At 50.0% G+C, this 14,411-nt stretch overlaps 1 protein-coding gene across 1 annotated transcript in view; it reads right to left on the reverse strand.

Annotated features, from left to right (window-relative positions):
• The window catches only part of LOC140201916 (inositol polyphosphate-5-phosphatase A-like), a 69,612-nt gene that overhangs the window by 21,472 nt on the left and 33,729 nt on the right, over positions 1-14,411 (reverse strand). Inside the window, exons 4-8 of the mRNA XM_072266715.1 lie at positions 10,218-10,305; positions 4,561-4,624; positions 3,461-3,564; positions 2,848-2,900; positions 8-124 (exon numbers count right to left, since the gene is read on the reverse strand). Of these exons, the coding sequence (XP_072122816.1) occupies positions 8-124; positions 2,848-2,900; positions 3,461-3,564; positions 4,561-4,624; positions 10,218-10,305 (426 nt within the window). The remainder of the gene's footprint in view (positions 1-7; positions 125-2,847; positions 2,901-3,460; positions 3,565-4,560; positions 4,625-10,217; positions 10,306-14,411) is intronic.

Consider the following 14,411-nt stretch of genomic DNA (forward strand, 5'->3'; position numbering starts at 1 on the left):
TTCTCACCTGCTGAGCACGTGGCCCAGGGCCTTCTGCCTGTTGGCCGAGAAGATAGAAGGGCTCTTCCAGGCAACGAGATTAGAGGCGTCGTGGAAGAGGTGAATGTTCACCAGGTCAAAGGTGCTGTGGCGGGAATAAAAAAAAGTCAGCGCATCGTAAAGTTCGGAAAGAGACCCACCAGGTAGCGACTACCCACCCCTGCATTGTCGAGTTCTCGCTGGAGCACAGCCATTGCGTCCCTCCATCCAGTCCGTGCACACTGTCCATCACCCCTCCCGCCCAACCCGTGCACGAACCAGGGTCTACTGCGGGCACAACCCGCCCCACCATCGCCGACGTTTTCCAAAGGCGATGCCTCAGGGAGGAAGCATTCACCAAGAAGGACCCCATCACCCGGGACGTGCCCTCTTCCCATTGTTACCATCAGGTGGGAGGTACAGGAGCCTGAAGACACACACTCAGTGATTCAGGAATGGCTTCTTCCCCTCTGCCCTCTGATTTCTGAACGGACAATGAACCTGTCAACACTGCCTCAATATTTTGTTCTTGTTTTACATTTATTGAAATTTATAGTAATTTTTTTGCCCTGTACTGCTACCGCAAAACAAAAAACTTCATGACATACCCCCATGGTCCTGAAACTCTTCCCCAATATGCGCACCCTTCAATCCCACCCCTCCCTTCCACACATATAAACCCACCACCCACCCACACAGAATCCAAAGAAACAGGCCATTCGGCCCAACTGGTCAATGCCAGCTTAGATTCCCAGCCAAGCTTAGCCTTGCTTGTCCGTTCCCATAAAAGCACTATCCAACCCTGCCCCCACCAGTGCCCCCACCAAACCCGCCCACGTCCACCCACGTCAGGCTCCTGGGAGATTATTTCTGCTCTGGTACTGAAGCTCTATTCCCACACACGTTTAAGGTGGGGGGGGGGGGTCACAGTTTGAAGGAGATGTACGAGGCAAGGCTTGCCACCCCCTCACATTGAATGGGAGATGCCAGGGGAGGAGGCATTTGGACACCAAGGAGCAGGCAGGGGACAAGAGGACGTAGCTCACTGGCAGGCAGATGGGATTGGACCAATTTGGTGTAGGGGCAAGCACAGAGACGATCGGCCGAATGGCTTGTCAGTGCTCTGTCTTGTACAATAAGCACTCAGACAGCAGAAGGGGCTTGGTCTGTCAGTCCACGCCAGGCTGGCTACAGGCCAGGGAAGGTCGCCGGAGCGCTGTTGCACCAACAGTCTGCGGGAATCGCTTGGAAGAGAAATACAAAGTTAGCACTCATTTCGAGAGGACTAGAACAAAAAGAAAAAAAAAAGACAAGAATGTAAAGTTGAGGCTTTATAAAGCATTGGTCAGACTGCCTTCGGAGGACTGTGAGCAGTCCTGGGCCCTTTATCTAAGATGTGCTGATACTGGAGAGGCTCCAGAGGCCTGTACTCACTGTTGTTTAAGAGGCGAGGGGGGTCTCATTGAAACCCATCTAATATTGAAAGGCCTGGACAGGAAGGATGTGGTGAGGATAGTAATGGTAATAGTATTTCCTATAGTGGGGGAGTCTAGGACCAGAGGGCACAGCCTCAGAATAGAGGGTGGTGAATCTGTGGAATTAATTTGCCACAGATGGCTGTGGGGCCCAGGTCATCGGGTACATGTGGGATAGGTTTTTTGATCAGTAAGGTGGTCAAAGGTCACATTTGAACGGCAGACTTGATGTGCTGAACGGCCTAATTGGGCTGGTATGGTCTTGCTGCTTAAGGCCCACATGAGAAATGTGAACCAGGTTTCAGGGTTCGGCCTGGATGTGGCCATAGCTGAGGGACGGTTCCTCGCCCTACTCGGGACGTCCTAGAGCTGGAAGGTCAACAAGGAGCAGCCAGCGAGAGTGGGGAGTGAATTCCAACCCGGGATGGGAGAAGTGTCACCCAGTATCGGAATGGCACAGGCTGGCACCGAAACTCCCTCCGCCTTCCACCAGCTTCCTGTCTTCCGGTTGGCTGGCTAGATGATGACATTGATGCATTCTCTAGCAACCGAGGGGTTTGTAAAACCAACAGGGGCGTCGATAAGGTGGACAGCCACAGTCTTTTCCCCACGGTGGGGGAGTCCACAGTGGGAGGGCAGAGGTTCACGGGAACAGGGGGAATCTGAGGTCCGTGTGCCCGGTGGAGGCCGAGAGGCCAGTCCTGGGGTTGGAGGACGGTCTGTGTATGGGGTGAGAGAGAAGAGGGACTCGTTTGTGTGAGCACTGTGGGTATGCCACGTTGGCACTGGAATGGGAGGTGACACTTGCCAGCTGCCAGCATCTCCTTGGGCTGTGTTGGTGGTTACCGCAAACGGCACATTTCGTTGTACACGTGATAAACAAATGAATCTGAATTTGAAGGGAATTTTTCTCCGGAGAGAAGTGGATGGGTGCACAAGCCACAATTACATTTTAAAGACATTTATAGAGAGGGGAGGTTGAGTGGGACACTGCCCAGGTGGAGGCGAATGGGACTGGCTTGGATAGATATATTGGTTAGCATGAAGAATGTGGGCCGAAGGGCCTGTTTTCATGCTGCAATGGTTCTATGATCTGAAGGACGAGAACATTTCTGCTTCTCTCCATTAACCGTTTTACCAGGCCAGCCGATCGGAAGACAGGAAGCTGGTGGGAGGCTGAGGGAGTTTCCATGCCAGCCTGTGCCATTCCAACACTTCTCCTGAGAAGGGCAGGGAACCCTCCCTCAGCTGCTGTCACTTCCAGGCCGAGCCCCGAAACCTGCTTCCCATTTCTCACGTCAGCTCCCACCCGCCCTCCCTGTATCCCAAAGAGAAATGTAGGACCGTGCCCTACCGATCCTGGAACCTCCAGCGCGTCCGGATGTAGCCTTTCCGAGACCACTTGAACTGGAAGGGAAAGAGAAGCCATAGGTCAACTTATTAAGGGTGGAACTGTAGCAGAAAAAATCCATTTTGTTAAGGAAATCTGAAAGCATGTACCAGTAATCTCAGGGGTTCGGACACACACGAGCTACGCCTCCAGCTAATTGTGGTAAGACTCTCGGCGTGTTACCAGGCAGGTACACTGCACATCTGGCTCTGTGATAATGGTATATGTACATTACACTCAGGGCACAGGTCAGCACGGTGGCTGCACCCTTCACATCTGTGTACAACACAAGTACACGGCGTGCGCACCTGGCTCAGTGCGACACGGTGCGCGCACACATCGGCCATGGAGACTATGACAGTCATATTGTCTGTGTTACAAGTACACAGCACAACCGGCTCAGTGTGTCACATTGCAGCCGCTCTGTAAATCCGAGTGCATCGCAGCCAGGTGCAGCAACACACCCTGCACATCTGGAGCAGGACGGTATAATGTACATCTGGAGTAGGGCGCTACAACGCACACACATCGGTCATGGGGCAGTGTGTTGGGTGCACTCTGCACATCTGGCTCCTACCTCAGGCCAGAAGTCCTGCGGGAACCTTTCCTTCTCCATCATGCTGTTGCCTTCCAGATGTGCGGTGTGAACCTCCTTGCCGAGCACCTCCTTGAACTCTTGGACTGGACAGAAGCAGGCAGAAAGGTGGTCAGGCTCGAACAAGGGTGGAGGGACTTCGAAAGCAACCCGCGTAGGGACTCCCGGAGCCCGGGAAGACTGGCCGGCACTGGAGAACAGCTGGCAACGGGGAGGGGGGGTGGTTGGGACCCCAATACTGGCAGTCCCAATCACGGGTAAGAGTTGCAGGAGTCACGGAGAAGTAAACAGACCCTTCGGCCCATTTAATCTATACCATCTGTTAGCCTCCGATTTATTAACACTGATCCCATTTTTACCCTCCCCACATTCCTGTCATCTTCCCCCAGACTCCCCCCACCCATCTATGCACTGGGGGTCATTCACACTGGTCAATTCTTCTCAACTAACTTGCATTACTCTGGGATGTGGGGGGACCCGGGACAAATCAGCATCATCACAGGGAGAACGTGCAAACTCCACACAGACCGCGACAGGGGTTGGGAAGGAACCCAGGTCCTTGGGGCTGTGAGGGAGTGGCTCTCTCCTCTGTGCCGTCCACTCCCTTCCTATCCAGGACAGGAGGGGATGAGGTTTCCGAATCCCTCTTTCAGTCACAAGCACATGACTTTCAGGAATAGCCGCGGTGAGCACGACACTATTACATGTCGGAGCCTCGGAGTTCAGAGTTCAATTCCAGCATTGCCTGTCAGTCAGGAGACTGTCCCTGGGGGGGGAGAGAGGGGGGGAGAGAGGGGGGAGGAGAGGGGGGGAGGAGAGAGAGGGGGAGGAGAGAGAGGGGGAGGAGAGAGAGGGGGGGAGGAGAGGGGGGGGAGGAGAGGGGGGGGAGGAGAGGGGGGGGAGGAGAGGGGGGAGGGGGGTGAGGAGAGAGGATGAGGAGAGAGGGGGGTGAGGGGAGAGAGGGGAGGGGGAGAGAGGGGAGGGGAGGGGGGAGGAGAGAGAGGGGAGGAGGGGGAGAGGAGATAGAATCACACAGAGTGATTAGAGGGCAGAGTCTGTAAGTATAAAATTGTAAACATTACCTTTGAAGTCGAACTGGGAAACAGATTGAACAGATTTGTGTAGGAAGTACACGCTGCCCAGGGCCTGGGGAAGAAGAGGGGCAGAGAGGTGAGGAAACAGGGAACAGGTAGTTTGTCTGCAGTTGTGTGAGGGAGGGCGAGCTGGACGAACACCCCTCAGTGTGACGTGTGTATCCCACAGGTTTCCGCAGGAACTCTTCACACCCTGGGGGACAACTGCCCCAGGAGCCTTTGAGAGTTAGGTCCTTTGGGTCTTCTGACAGACATTGTGCTCCAGGTACTGACACAGAACACAGAACACGTACTGACAGGGACCCTGTAAAGGTAAAAGAACTTCCCCACACATCTCCTTTACTTACCCCTCCTCACCTTAAATGCATGCCCTCTGGCATTAGAAACCTAGAAAAAATACTGGCTGCCTATTCTATCAATGCTTCTGATAATCTCATAAACCTTTATCGGGTCTCCTCTCAAGCCTCTGGTCTTGAACAGTTGCCTCCTGCAGCTGGAGGAGAGGCTGACCAGAGGCTGGTCTGGGAGACGTTCCAGACACCGCACCATTAACCAGTCAGAGACACAGATTGACACAGGTTTGACAGGGAGGCTGGGTGGGGAACCCTGGCTCAATGTGAATATAAGAACTACATTCCTACAGCACGGAGGCAGGCCGGTCGGCCCATCCTGTCCATGATGATAAAATCTCCCATCTCATCTATTCCCATTGAGGGGAGTGTTGTCACTCAGAGGGTGTAGCGAGGGTGGAACGGGCCGCCAGTGGAGTTGCAGGATACACGCCTGATCATAGCATTTGAGAGAAGTTTGGATAAGTACACGAATGGGAGGGGCATGGAGGGCTCTGGTCTGGTGTAAGGAGGGCTAGGCAGAAGATCAGTCGGTATGACTTAGATGGGCCAAAGGGCTCCATCGCTCAATGTGCTCTCACTGGGCTCAGGGTCTCTCTAAAGCAGGGATTCCTGAGCTTTTTTGTGCATGGACCCCTACCGTTAACCAAGGAGGGTCTGTGGACCCCAGATCGGGAAACTTTGCTGCAAAGCATTTTAAACCTTATTAAATATACTTGCCTCAACCACTTCCTCCACCAGAACCCTGGCAGTGCATTCTACACACTCACCACTCTCCAGGTAAAAAGCATACCTCTTGATATTTTGACTAGAATATAAAAACAAGGATGTCATGTTGAGGCTTTATAAAGCACTGGTGAGACCTCACTTGTTTTGGGCCTTGGGACCCTTATCTTGGAAAGGATGTGCTGAAACTGGAGAGGGTTCAAAGGAGGTTCACAAACATGATTCCAGGATTGAAAGGCTTGTCATATGAAGAGCGTTTGATGGTTCTGTGCCTGTATTCAATGGAATTCAGAAGAATGAGGAGGGATCTCTTTGGAACTGGATAGAGTGGATGTGGAGAGGATTTTTTCCTATGGTGGTGGAGTCTAAGACCAGAGGGCATGTCCTCAGAGCAGAGGAATGTCCATTTAGAACGGAGATGAGGAGGAATTTCTTTAGCCAGGGAGTGGCAAATCTGTGGAATTTGTTGCCACCGGTGGCTGTGGAGACCAAGGCATTGGATATATTTTAGTCACTGAAACCAAGCATGCAAGTACAGCAGGCAGTGAAGAAAGCTAATGGCATGCTGGCCTTCATAACAAGGGGAATTGAGTATAAGAGCAAAGAGGTCCTTCTGCAGCTGTACAGGGCCCTGGTGAGACCACACCTGGAGTACTGTGTGCAGTTTTGGTCTCCAAATTTGAGGAAGGGCATTCTTGCTATTGAGGGAGTGCAGCGTAGGTTCACAAGGTTAATTCCCGGGATGGCAGGACTGTCATATGTCGAAAGATTGGAACGACTGGGCTTGTATACTCTGGAATTTAGAAGGCTGAGAGGGGATCTTATTGAAACATAAGATTATTAAGGGATTGGACACGCTGCAGGCAGGAAGCATGTTCCCGTTGATGGGGAGTCCAGAACCAGAGGCCACAGTTTAAGAATAAGGGGTAGGCCATTTAGAACGGAGTTGAGGAAAAACTTTTTCACCCAGAGAGTGGTGGACATATGGAATGCTCTGCCCCAGAAGGCTGTGGAGGCCAAGTCTCTGGATGCTTTCAAGAAAGAGATGGATAGAGCTCTTAAAGATAGCGGAATCAAAGGTTATGGGGATAAGGCAGGAACTGGATACTGATTGTGGATGATCAGCCATGATCACAGTGAATGGTGGTGCTGGCTCGAAGGGCCGAATGCACCTATTGTCTGTTGTCTATTTAAGGCAGGAGCTGACAGATTCTTGATTGGTCAGGGCATGAAGGGATACAGGGAGAGGGCTGAGAGGAAAATTGATCAGTCATGATGAAGTGGAGGAGCTGGCTCGATGGGCCAAATGATCTATTCTGCTCTTAGGAACAGGCTCCCTATACTTTCCTCCAATCACCTTAAAATTATGCCCGTTCATATTAGCCATTTCCACCCTGGGAAAAGTCCTTGGCTCTCTACTCAATCTATGTCTCTCATCATCATGTACACCTCTATCTCATCCTCCTTCGCTCAACCTATCCTCATAACGCTCTCTAATCCAGGCAATGTCCTGGTAAGTCTCCTCTGCACTCTCTCTAAAGCTTCCACATCCGTCTTAGACCGAAGGGACTAAATCTGCTAAAAAGGAGTGGGTTTGCAAGGGATGTTATTGGTTTAATATGTATCTGTATCTATGTTCGAATTGGATTGCACTGTGTTGGTTTAACAGACAACAAGAGTCTAAGTTTCGATACAGTGGCTGGCTGTGCCCGTTTGGTACCAGAACAAAGTCCTGGCAGGTCACTCTGGACACACTGACCTGAACAGGGCAGTCTCACTGCAGACACCCCATCGTGGGTGGGTCAGTCCAATCCAGCCAAAGCAGTAGCCACTCAGCACCGGGCTCTCTCCCCCACCCCCCTGCCCGTGCTATGACCAGTGACCCAGAGTCAGGGGGAGCAGATTCACAGCCACACCCCCCACCCATCACCAACAGATCCTCAGTTCCCAGAATTTTCACCCACACCTCGTGTGTTCCGATGCAAAGCTCTCTCCTGTTTTTGGAAATTGGCCCCAATATTAACCAAACACTTAAATCGTGCACAGTTTAGTAAGAACCTATTGACTCACAAATGGTTATACATCAAAATCCTATTTTTCCAGGGTGGCGGGAGGGGGAAGAGTCAGTAAAGTGAAGGGAACAAAGATGAACTGGCCAAATTTCACAGACTAATGGGGAATCAGTCCGAACTCACACTGGGCCTGGGGGTTCAAGGAAGATTCTGGCATTTTGTGCCATTTTTAATTGCTGGTATCTGTCTGACACACCTAGAGCTGTCCGAAGATTGAATTCATCATTTAAAAATGGGCGGATCAATAATTTTAATCAATTTATTAACTTCCTCTCACGGCTGCGAAGCGAATAGTTTTGGAATGAGGAAGCTGCGATTACTTAAACCTCGTCTCGGAGCGGATTCTGCCGGGGGGAGCTACGCTGAGCAACATCCGAGGCATGTTCTGCACCCTCAGCCCCTCCCTCCGAGGCCTGGACCCTTGGGCAATCCCTGCACTCATGTCTGGGAGAACACCTGGCCAGGTCTCTCCCAAGCATCTGACTGTCCCGGCCGCGGGTCTCGGCCTGAAATGTTGACTCTCCCACTGGGGAAACCAAAGGCCAATGTCTATGGATCCGAATCGGCTGGCGGCCGGGGAGGGCCCGCCCTGTGGTTAGGGGATTGTGTATGTGTGGGTGGGTAGGTAGGTGGGTGGGAGGGGGAAACGGGGCTCGTTTTGCTGCTGTCCTTTTGTTGTGTTGTTCTGCCGAGCATGGTGGGCATGCTGTGTTGGTGCCAGTGTGTGTGGCGACACCTGTGGGCTGACCCCAGCACCTCCTCACGTCTGTCTTGGTTGTTAACGTAAGCGACATACTTCTCCGTATGTTTTGATGTACACATGACAAATAAATGAATAAATCCCATATCAGAGATCTCCGGCGCCTGCACTCGTTTCTGTATGACACAAGACATGGGGGAGGTGTTGGCTGGATCCCCACTCCCGCCTGCGTGACGTCCATCCTGACACCCGAATGAATTAACTCCCAACCCTTGTCCTGTTTCAGGTAAACTGCCATTTGCAGGTCAGCCACCAGGTGGCAGCCTGGCACCAGAAACCATGTACCTGCTCCATGCACGCGCACGCGCACAAACACAAATGCTGGAAGAACTCAGCAGGTCAGGCGGCATTTGTGGAGGCGAATAAACAGCCAATGTTTCAGGCCGAGACCCCTCATCAGGATTGGATCAGGCCGACCTTCATCGTCAATCCTGAGTTATCCATTAATTGAGATAGAGCGCAGAACAGGCTCTTCCAGCCCTGCGAGCTGTACTGCCCACCAGCTGTTTAACACTAACCTAATCAAAGCACAATTTATAATGACCAATTAACCTACCAACTGATAGGTCTCTCAACTGTGGGTGGAATCTGGAGCACCCAGAGAAAACTCACGCGCTCAGGGGAATGACGTTGTACTAATCGCTATGTTACCATGGAAATATTCTTGAACGGATTTCTCAATCTGTTTCACTTTGACCCTTGCACCTTATTTATTTGCCCACACTTTCTTTGTAACGTAACGCTGGACTCTGCACCTCTACCTCCTGACGTATGAATGAGTTGTCAATGACACAAACAAAGGTTTTTATCAGCTCAATAATCGACCAATGACACAGGGCAACAACAATTCTGCTTCCTGAGTACTTTTGAGGGTATCCTACAGATTTTGGGCTGCTGACCATGAAAATCACCATGAAATTTCCCTATCATGCACCAATTTTTTGAAATCAGCTGTATTTGTTATTTCAATTCATAACTCAGGTCAGGGTAACCGATGCCAAGATTAAGGAAGGCATTTTTGTTGGTCCACAAATCAAACAGGTCATCAATGACAGGCAATTTGAAGAACTTCTGGTGGGACTGGAGAAAATCACATGGAAGGCATTCAAGGATGTCGAAAAGTTTCTTGGCAACTACAGAACACCAAGCTACGTGCAGCTCATTAACAACATGCTTAAAGCACACAAAATTATTAAGTGCAACATGTCAGTAAAGATTCATTTTCTGCATTCCCATTTAGACTTCTTCCCTGCAAATCTCGACACTGTCAGTGACGAGCATGGTGAAAGGTTTTACTAGGACATTGCGATCATGGAGAAATGCTATCAGGGCAAATGGAATCCATCAATGCCGGCTGACTATTGTTGGACACTTAAGTGAGAAGCTTCAGACACTGAGTACAAACGAAAATCACCAACAAAGCATTTTTAGCTTAGTTGAACTATTGCAAAGCATCAGTAATTAAACACATTATATTTAATAAGTTACTTTCTTGTCTCTCCAATTCCCAACATGTTACAAATAGTATGAAATTCTAGCTGCGTTCAGCTTCGAACGGTCTGTCATAAACAAATATAATTTCTGAGGAAGCAAAACTGTGAACAACATTTGTTGTCCAGTGTCGTGAACAGACAGCTGAGTAATTAACATAGCAATCCTAGTCGACACCAGGAGATCTGACTCGACTGACGTGACGAGCCAGCCCGCGGACGCGAGGTTCGCCTCGCCCGGACTCACCGTGAAATGGCTGTGCGCAGTGAAGTCCTCATCGAGGTACGCTCGTGCTCTGTCGTACTGTCGCATCTCCCTACTGGAGAGAACACCACTGTGTGGAGACAAGGCAAGTCTGCATTATCATGACGTGCAAAAGGCCCATCGACACGGGGCAAACCCTGCACCCCCCCCGCACCCGTATTCCCTCCTGTAACGTATTCTCCCCATGTTGCTTCCCATCATCTCTCTCCAGATTCCAATAGGCAATTCGCTCCCAACCCGCACATCACTGTGATGAGGGAGGAAACCGGATCATCCGGGGAAAGCATGCGAACTCCACATAGACAGTGCCAGAGATCGGGTTCAAACCCGGGACTTGAGGCAGTGACTCTACAGTACAGTGCAAAAATCTCAGGCTTACATATATAGCTAGGCTATTTAAGACCTGCACAGTACTGTAGCAATTTTATGTATTGCGCTATTCTGATGCCACAAACAAAAAAACAAATTTCATGACATATGTGAGTGATGATAAACTGATCTGGGTCTCTATTGTGGACTGAGAGTGGGAAGGGGACAGGGAGAGGGGAATCATGGTTGGGAAAAGGAGAAGGGAGAGGGGAAGGAGTAGGAAGCACCAGAGAGACATTCTGTACTGATCAATAAACCAATTGTTCGGAATCAAATGACCTTGCCTGGTGTCTCGGGGCTGGGTGTGTCTGTATCCATGCCACCCTCTGGCACTCCTTCTCTGCCACCTGGCCCACACCCCTCCTGCAGCTGCCCACTCTTAACATTCCCAACGTCCTTTGCTCCCGCCGGATTTACAAACTCGTCTCCGCCCCACGTTGACAAACACTGTGCAAAACTCTCAGGCACCTTAGTGATACATATGCGCCGAAGACTTTTGCATGGTACTGTACCTGCTGCGCCACAGCCACACTGGGCACTGGATACCGTCTCCAACACCCTCGACACAAGAGAAAATCAAGAGACAGGCAGATGATGGAAATCCGAAATAAAAACAGAAAATGCCTTTAAAACGCTTGGCAGGTCAGGCCGCGTTCGCAAAGAGAGAAAAACAATCGACACAGTGGATCTGAGAGCTGATGAACGGTCCCAGCTTTGAACCAGTAACCATTTCTCTTCTTGACCTGCTGAGTGCTCTCGGCATTTCCCGGTTTTATTCTGCACTTGTAGTAACATCCATTCCTGAACTCCTGCACATCAAACTCCACAGGCAGTTCGGACTAAGGGCAGAAGGAAGACCACGATCGCCCACGTCATACGACACGGGACATAACGACGACGATTAATATCTTTCCCGTAGCAGGGCAACCAAGCATGGGACAGTTACCCCATACTTGGGTCGTGGTTAGCACACAACGCTCTTCAGTATGGATGACCCGGGTTCAATTCCCGCTGCTGTCTGTGAGGAGTCTGTACGTTCTCCCCGTCACCCTGTGGGTTTCCTCCGGGTGCTCTGTTTTCCTCCCACAACTCAAAGTGTGGCACCTGCTTAGCCCCCGATCAGGGTCACGTGAAGCCCTGGGAGCAGGTGGTGGATGGTCGTACGAGCAGCTGGTGCACATCACAAGTCCTGGTTATGTGACCACTGACTTCAGGCAGACAATCTCTGAAGAGTATTGATAATGGCTGGGGCCACTAGTTGATAGGTTAATTGTCCCATAATTAGGCTAGGGTTAAATTGGAGGTTGGAGGTTGCTGCAAGGCGTGACGTGAAGGGCCAGAAGAGTCTATTCTGTCCTATGGTCTACATCAGGGGTCCCGACCTTTTTCGCACTGCGGACCGGTTTAATATTGATGATATTCTTGCGGTCTGGCCAACCGGGGGTGGTGGGGGGTATTCAAGTAGGGTTAAACTCACCTCAACATGTATTTTACAATTAGGGTTGCCAACTTTCTCACTCCCAAATAAGGGACAAAAATAGCAGTCAAATCCCGGGACACTTTGCCTCAGGAAAGACTACTGTGACCATGAAGCCTTGCGCGGGCACCTGTGTGCATATGTGTGACGTGCCAATTTTTTTCCCACAAATCGGTTTTGCCTTCATCTTCCCGACTGCACTGTACATACATTATTTCTATTTTATATAGGCTGTGTATTTATCATATCATTCCTGTTTTTACTGTATGTTAGTGTTATTTTCAGTTTTATGTGTTATTTGGTATGATTTGTTAGGTTATTTTTTGGGTCTGGGAACACAAAAATTTTTCTCCTTATAAATTAATGGTAATTGCTTCTTCGCTTTATGCCATTTCAGCACGAAAGGTTTCATAGGAATGCTCTACCTTAGCAGGAGAAATACGGGACAAACCAATTTAGCCCAATATACGGGATGTTCCGACAAATACGGGACAGTTGGCAACTCTATGTTCAAGTTCAACAGTGCGTGACAGGGAATGAGGAAAGGTGCAGCTGACTCGTATCGTTTCCTCGCGGCCCGGTAGCACATGCTTTGCGGCCCGGTGGTTGGGGACCACTGGTCTTAAGGATTGAGGCTCGTGTCCTGTTCTGCAGAATCATGGACACGCGCTATGAGAAGGTACCGTTCCAGCTGGGCAGGAGCCCCGATGGGCCAAATGGCCTAATTCTGCTCCTTGTCTTGCAGTCCAGTAACAACATTTAAAAGCCAGTTGGATGGGAAAGGGTTAGAAGTTTATGGGTCAAACACTGGCAAATGGGACTAGCTTGCTCAGCATGGACCAGGTGGGCCGAACAACATGATCCATGATTCTGTGGCTGCAGTACCTAGTACTGACTGATGGGGGTGCTGCTGCCCCAGCAGTAATAGGAAGGCCTCCATATCCAAAACAATATTCCTTCCTAACCACCCCCTACCCATTTACTTTTCAAATTTACCTTTTAATTTCGGACCTACACTTCCACTACAGGCTGACATTCTGTTTGCTCTAACCTCTTCCTGTCTCACTCAAGCTTCCCTGGCGTGCCTTGTCTGTTCTGAGTTAGAGGAGATTATGTATATAATTACAAATTGCAGACTATTACAAATTCCTACAGATGTACAGTGGAGAGCGTTCTGACTGGCTGCATCACTATCTGGCGCGGAGGCTGCAGGGCTCTGGCCTCAGCCGTCCCACCCTGGGCACAATCATAAAATATGGAGCCGAATTAGGCCATTCGGCCCATCGAGTTTGCTCTGCCATTCTATCACGGTCAATTTATTTTCCCTCTCAACTCCATTCACCTGCTTTCTCCCTATAATCTTTGATGCTCTTACTAATCAATCTCCGCTTTAAAAATACAATCATTTGGCCTCCACAGCTGCCTGTGGCAATGAATTCCACAGATTCGCCAACCTCTGGCTAAAGAAATTCCTTCTGATCTCTGTTCTATAGGCACGTCCCTCTATTCTGAAGCTGAGTTTTCTGATCCTAGACACCAATTCCACTCTGTGTCGGTCTTTTAATATTCGACAGGATTCAAAGAGACACCCGTCGTTCTTCTAAACTCCAGTGAGGACAGACCCAGAGCCATCAACTGCTCTTCAAATGTTAACCCTTTCATTCCCAGAATCACACACAAACCTCCTCTGCACCCCTCTCCAAAGCCAACACGTCTTTTTGTCTTCGCTCCCCACCATCAAACACATCTTTGGGAGCTGGTGCCTATAGAAGGCTGAAATCCATCGCCAACGACCTTCACCATCTGGGACATGCCCCCTCCCCATTACTACCATCAGGGAGGAGGTAGAGGTGAACTGACAAGCTCAACGATTTAGCTTGTTCCTCTCCACCATCGTAGACGGGTTAGGACGAAGGGCCTGTTCCAGGATTCTTTGGCTGCAGTACCCAGCAGTGACTGATGGGGGTGCCGCCGAGTCAGCAGTGATTGGAAGAGTCTGCTGATGGCACACAATTGTGCAGTGCCTATAAAACGTATTCACCTTCCCCACCTCCTCGGAAGTTTTCATGTTTTATTGTTTTACAACATTGAGTCACAAAGGATTTAATTTGGCTTTCTTAACACTGATCAACAGAAAAGACGCTTTCGTGTCAAAGCGAACACAAATTTCTACAAAGTGGTCTAAATGTATTAGAGTTATTAAACACGAGAAATAATTGATTGCATAATTACTCACCACCTTCTAATCAGTATTTAGTAGGTGCACTTTTGACAGCAATTACAGCCTTGAGTCTGTGTGGGTAGGTCTCTATCAGCTTTGCACATCTGGA

Source organism: Mobula birostris, chromosome 8, assembly GCF_030028105.1.
Source record: "Mobula birostris isolate sMobBir1 chromosome 8, sMobBir1.hap1, whole genome shotgun sequence".
Lineage (NCBI taxonomy): Eukaryota > Metazoa > Chordata > Chondrichthyes > Myliobatiformes > Myliobatidae > Mobula > Mobula birostris.